Source organism: Chenopodium album, chromosome 21 (genome assembly GCF_948465745.1).
Source record: "Chenopodium album chromosome 21, dcCheAlbu1.1, whole genome shotgun sequence".
Taxonomy (NCBI): domain Eukaryota; kingdom Viridiplantae; phylum Streptophyta; class Magnoliopsida; order Caryophyllales; family Amaranthaceae; genus Chenopodium; species Chenopodium album.
Genome location: NC_137854.1, coordinates 1186248 through 1191559, shown reverse-complemented (window position 1 = coordinate 1191559; position 5312 = coordinate 1186248). Strand labels below are relative to the sequence as shown.

Here is a 5312-nt window from a genome sequence, read left to right as displayed (position 1 = left end):
CCTTTAAACGAGCAACTCATGACCGACTTGGCTCGACTCAAAACCTTAACGAGCTTGAGTCGAGCAACCCTCTGCTAGTGATTTATTCTCGATTAGCAACACTTATGCTTTTGTCAGATGATAATAATAATTTAGGATGACTGAAATCTGTATAATTCTAGAGAAGATTGCAAATAAGGGCATGTTCTCATACGTTGAAATTCAGTTCAGTTCAGCTCAGTTCTGTTCAGTTCAGTTCAGTTCAGTTCAGCTCAGCTCCTAAGTTCCTTCTCTCATAAAATACTTCCTCTGTTTTTTTTAGTTGACACCTTTCTATTATCACGTTTGCCAACGCATGTTTTTAACGCTTAATAACTTCAATTATCAACATTATAAATTATAAAAAGTGGATATTAATAAAATACACATATAGACGATTCAAACAAGATCCCACATGAATATGTTTTATCGTATTTATAAACCACAAAAGCGAGTCAAAGCGTATTATGTGAATAGTGTAAAATTCAAACGGTGTCAACTAAAAAAAACGGAGGAAGTATTCATTTCAGTTCAGTCAATGAGAACATGCCCTAAGTTGGTAAACTATGATGCACAATGCTCAATGAGAACAGGCCCTAAGTTGCTAAACTATGATAAATTAGGGTTGAACTATTTCTTACATTGTATATTAAAAAGTTTAGAATATAGTGTGTAATTTTCTAAACTTTTTTGGTGTAATTAGGAATTGATAAAATACCAAAAAAAAAATATAGGGCTTGTTTGGTAAATGGCTTTTCATTAGCTTTTTGATTGGCTTTTGACTTTTTCATTTGGTCAAACATCTAAAAATTGTGTTTGGTAAATGGCTTTTTTAGCCAGCTGAAAAGCTAGCTTTTAAGCCAAAATGAAAAAGCTACTTGGAGTAGCTTTTGGCTATCTAAGTTATAAATAACATCCAACAGCCAATTTCACCAAATATATTTTTAAACTAATAAAAAGTCAAACAACCAATAAAAAAGCCAATACAAACAGCCAGTCAAACCAGCCAATCAAACCAGCCGACAGCCAGCAGCCAGTAGCCAGCAGCCAGCAGCCAGCAGCCAATTGCCAAACAAGGCCATAGTAAATTGTTGCTTTGGCACAACGATTATTTCGGCTTGTGCGAGTTGTGTCTAATCGTTGGCCGTTAAAAAAAAATTGAATGCAACAAGGGCGTGTTTGGTTGAAAAAACGTCTCAAATCTGAAGTGCCCAAATTTTTAGGGTGTACTTTTTATTAATTATTAAATTAATTAATAAATTTCATGTTCTAAAGAGAACAAAAAAAGAAAAAAAATGGGGGTATTATCAGCAACAGCAGGAATTGCAGCAAATCGATATCTTAATCTTCAACCTATTTCTGCATTTCATCAAATTCGGGAAATCCCCTTTTCAATTTCATCGCGTTTACCCACTTCACTTTCCTCTGTTTCTGTCTCTTCTCTTTCATCGCGAGTTTTAACCAGTCCGAGTTCACGACTCGTTTCCAAAGCTTCTGTTTCTACTGCTTCTGATGCTGCAATTTCTGATAATATTGCGGATGTTTTGGGTGATGTCACCATTTTCAAGGCTACTGGTGAACCTGTCATCTTCAAGGATCTTTGGGATCAGAATGAGGTTGATTCATCTCTTTCCTCAATACCCTTTGTTATTTTTTTTATCAATTTCTTTTGTGGGTTAATTAATTTTTGATCAAGAATGAATGAATTATTATGATTATTGAATTATGATGTATTGGTGTTTAAAATTTTGGAAATTGATTGTTGTTATTATGATTAGTATGTATGAATTGGCGAATTGCACCCAATGATTGTGTTAGTTTTAGTAATTCTTGTGTGAGAGGGTTGTATTTGTATAATACTGATAGTAATCAAGTTTCATACTTTGAAATTAAATAAAATAATGTGTAAAACAGAACAAAGGGAGGAAAAATCTAGACTTTAATGTTTTATGTCAAAAAATTATTAGTGCAACCCAAATCGTAGAAAAAGTGAATGATTTTAATCATTTTATGGAGGTTAGAGGAATGATGTAAGAGGAGTAGTTTAGGGATCACATTATTATGATATCAATGTAGTTGATTTTCTATGAAGCCAAACACAAATGTAGTTTCATTTTGAAGCAACTTATGAATTGCAATACTAAGTATATGGGACCTAAAACACATGCATTTTCACATTATGATAATTATTATATTATAATTATACTCGTGTTGATAAGTTTGTGTGTGGGTTTATCCAGGGAGTGGCAGTTGTTGCACTGCTGAGGCACTTTGGATGTGTTTGCTGGTAAAACTGTGCCTCAATCTACTGTATTAACTATTAAGTAGTGGGGTGTTTCTTTTTAATTTTCAATCTACTGATTTAAGTTTTCCAATGTTCTGTGAAGCTGGGAGTTTGCATCAGATTTGAAAAAAGCAATGCCGAGATTTGATGCTGCTGGTGTGAAACTCATTGCTGTTGGTGTTGGGGAACCTGAAAAAGCCCGCTTGCTTGGAGAACGGGTACCTCTTTTTGCTTGCTGTATCTGCTAGGTTTAGAGTCTAGCTGAAGACTCGAAATTTAACTTGATTATTTGCAAACTAAATAAGAAACATGTTTATGAGTTCATGAAGTGACATGTGTGAAGCCACTTTAAGAAATTATAACTGCCTGGGTTTTTCTACAGTGGCAAATGTGGATAGACTTTGGTAGTGAGGATATTTGTTAAAGAATGAAGACTATTATAATCACGATTCTTATTGTATGTCTTAGAAGCATAAATAGGCCTTGAAAGAATATTGACCTATATATACAACTGCATCTCAGCCGCAATATGGAAGTAAACAAACTCTAGTCACTCTGCTTGCAAATGTACCTTCCTGCTGATCATGTTACACTTTCCCCAAAACTCTTGCATACTTAGGTCCTAGGCGATGCTCAATAATTTGGCTATTATTTCCACATAATTATTTTGGAGCCAGTGAATTGTTAATGTGGTTTCTAATATTGAGTCAGCGAATGCATCATCTTGCTAGGCATTGGTTTCTATGATTGTTAGCAATTTTCTCATTTCTGGCAGACTGGCACTCTGGATTTTCTGTGAACTTCAGGGCAAATTCCCAAAGTCTTTATCTAGTGATCTGCATATTTTATGAATTTTGTAGTTCGTCGAATGATTTTGTCCTGTGTGATAAGTAGCATAAATACGAGTATGTAATTAGTCATATGCTTCCTTACTTCGTTTGTACTCTTTGTAGTAAAACCGAACAATAGGGTTTCTGATGTGTTATTTTGAAGATCATTTTTCACATGTCCTTGTATGCTAAAATAGTATTCCCTCCGTTCCTTAATACAAAGCCTCTTTCTAACATTTATTACTCACATAATAAAGAAAAAGAGGCTTTTAATTAAGGGACGGAGGGAGTATGCAACAATGCAAGTCCCTTCAGTCAGATAGATTGGGGATTAGGTAGCTGCCTATGGTAATCATCCAAATTCAATTAGGTATCAAACCAGTTGTTATCCCTCTATTATATTGGGAGCGTCTTTCTAACAAACTGTCAGCTCACTTCCTCCTTGCCCACGTTAGGCTCTGTATTTCCTTCTCAATTTTCACTTTGTTGACAGCCATCCTATTCTGTGATTTAGACTTTTCCGCATGCCTTAGTGCCTCAGAGATCTCTCTACAACTTTATGCCACTGAAAATCTTATACGAAGTATTTAGCTTGCCCCAGATTCTTTCTACTCTCCTAGTTGTAACATTCAGAGAGGCTCAAAATCTTTCACTGTGTTCTAGCAATATGCTGGTCAATTTTCTGCTCTTGTTTTAGTTAGGAGAGTTTTCTACTCTTTTTATGTTTAACTTTCTGATCTTCCAGTTTAGGTCATTCAATGCCTTATTTCATTTTGACTCATACTCTACAATTTTATATATCCAGTTACCGTTTCCTATGGAGTGCCTCTATGCTGATCCTGAACGCAAGGTAAATTCTAGTAACTAATATTTGCAGAAATATAATGCTAGTTTCTCACAATACAGACACTCATTGATATGCTTGTTATTACAGGCATATGATTTATTGGGTTTATATTATGGTCTTGGTCGGACATTTTTCAATCCTGCCAGTGTAATTTTTCAACCCTCTTTCCTGAGATATTGTTTCCCCCTAAGTTATTCAGGTTTTCACTCAATAATTCACATCCTTGGTTTTAAATCTGACAGAAAAAGGTTTTCTCAAGGTTTGAATCCCTGAAAAAGGCTACGGAGAATTATACAATTCAAGCTACACCTAGCGACAGGAGTAGTGTTTTGCAGCAGGTTGATTATATATTTATACATTTATTATAACTAAAGATATGATCATAGGCCAGGCCAAACCTCAGGAAATCTTGCGGTCTTGCCCATAATTGATCATCTCTAAAATCTATAACCTGACCCTTGTTTCTTTCTTCCAGGGAGGAATGTTTGTCTTTAAAGGGAAGGAACTGTTGTATGCTAGGAAAGATGAAGGAACAGGAGATCATGCCCCCTTAGACGATGTCTTCAGTGCTTGCAATGTGCCAGTTGCATAAAGCTTATGTAGATTCTATTCCATGCAATCAGCGGACAAGCTTGTGAATGATGCAACTAACATATCTACTTCCTGGCGCTGATCAAATTGTTTTTGCTGCAGTATCTGGTAAACAAGTACGCCTTGATTACTTTCATAGTACAATTCCTGCATTTTAGTTAGCAGCACATGTAATTGCAGGAGTAGAACACTGCTGTAAAATAACTCTTTAGTATATATGAACTAGGAACAACTTGTTCATAGTAATCGATAAATTCATTGTGTATATGTTCAGTTCATCTGGCTCCCTAGTGTCAGTCAATACCAAACATTGAAAGTAAATTAAATAAAAGTTCCTTAATATCTTAATACTGCAGCCTGCATGGTTCCTCAAACATCTAAACTCTCAACATACTTCAACTGAAACATCTATCTGAAAGTGTATGGAGTATTTTTTTGAGATTTCTAAGCATTATGTTTTTCAAGAAAACTTAATTCTGAATGTCCTTGAAAACTGGCATTTGCTCTATACCAAGGAACACGAATTTTTCAAGTACACAATAGCTTACTATTCAGAATAACCCACTTGTGAGGTGAGATTAGTTGTCTCACTTCGAAGAAATAGAGGGAGAATCACTAGGATATACCGAGTAATATGAGATTAGTTGTCTCACTTCGAAGATTAGTACAGTACTTGAAAAATCCACATTGGGCTCAAAATCCACCACAACAAAGTTTCACTTCTGAGGATGTGGCTCATGTT

At 35.2% G+C, this 5312-nt stretch overlaps 1 protein-coding gene across 1 annotated transcript; it reads left to right on the top strand.

Moving 5' to 3' along the window:
- The first annotated feature begins 1269 nt into the window (after positions 1–1269).
- Positions 1270–4918, top strand: LOC145601609 (thioredoxin-like protein AAED1, chloroplastic). The gene is made up of 7 exons (XM_081657656.1): positions 1270–1634; positions 2259–2305; positions 2406–2520; positions 3938–3982; positions 4067–4126; positions 4222–4317; positions 4455–4918. Exons 1-7 carry the CDS (start codon positions 1314–1316, stop codon positions 4569–4571), a joined length of 801 nt encoding a protein of 266 aa, XP_081513782.1. The 5' UTR covers positions 1270–1313; the 3' UTR covers positions 4572–4918.
- The last annotated feature ends 394 nt before the right edge of the window (positions 4919–5312 follow it).

Coding starts and splice junctions, on each gene's coding strand:
- LOC145601609 (XM_081657656.1), top strand. CDS start 1,314: ATGGGGGTATTATCAGCAACAGCAGGAATTGCAGCAAATCGATATCTT. Junction 2,521..3,937: donor CCCGCTTGCTTGGAGAACGG/GTACCTCTTTTT, acceptor TTATATATCCAG/TTACCGTTTCCTATGGAGTG. Junction 4,318..4,454: donor GGAGTAGTGTTTTGCAGCAG/GTTGATTATATA, acceptor TCTTTCTTCCAG/GGAGGAATGTTTGTCTTTAA.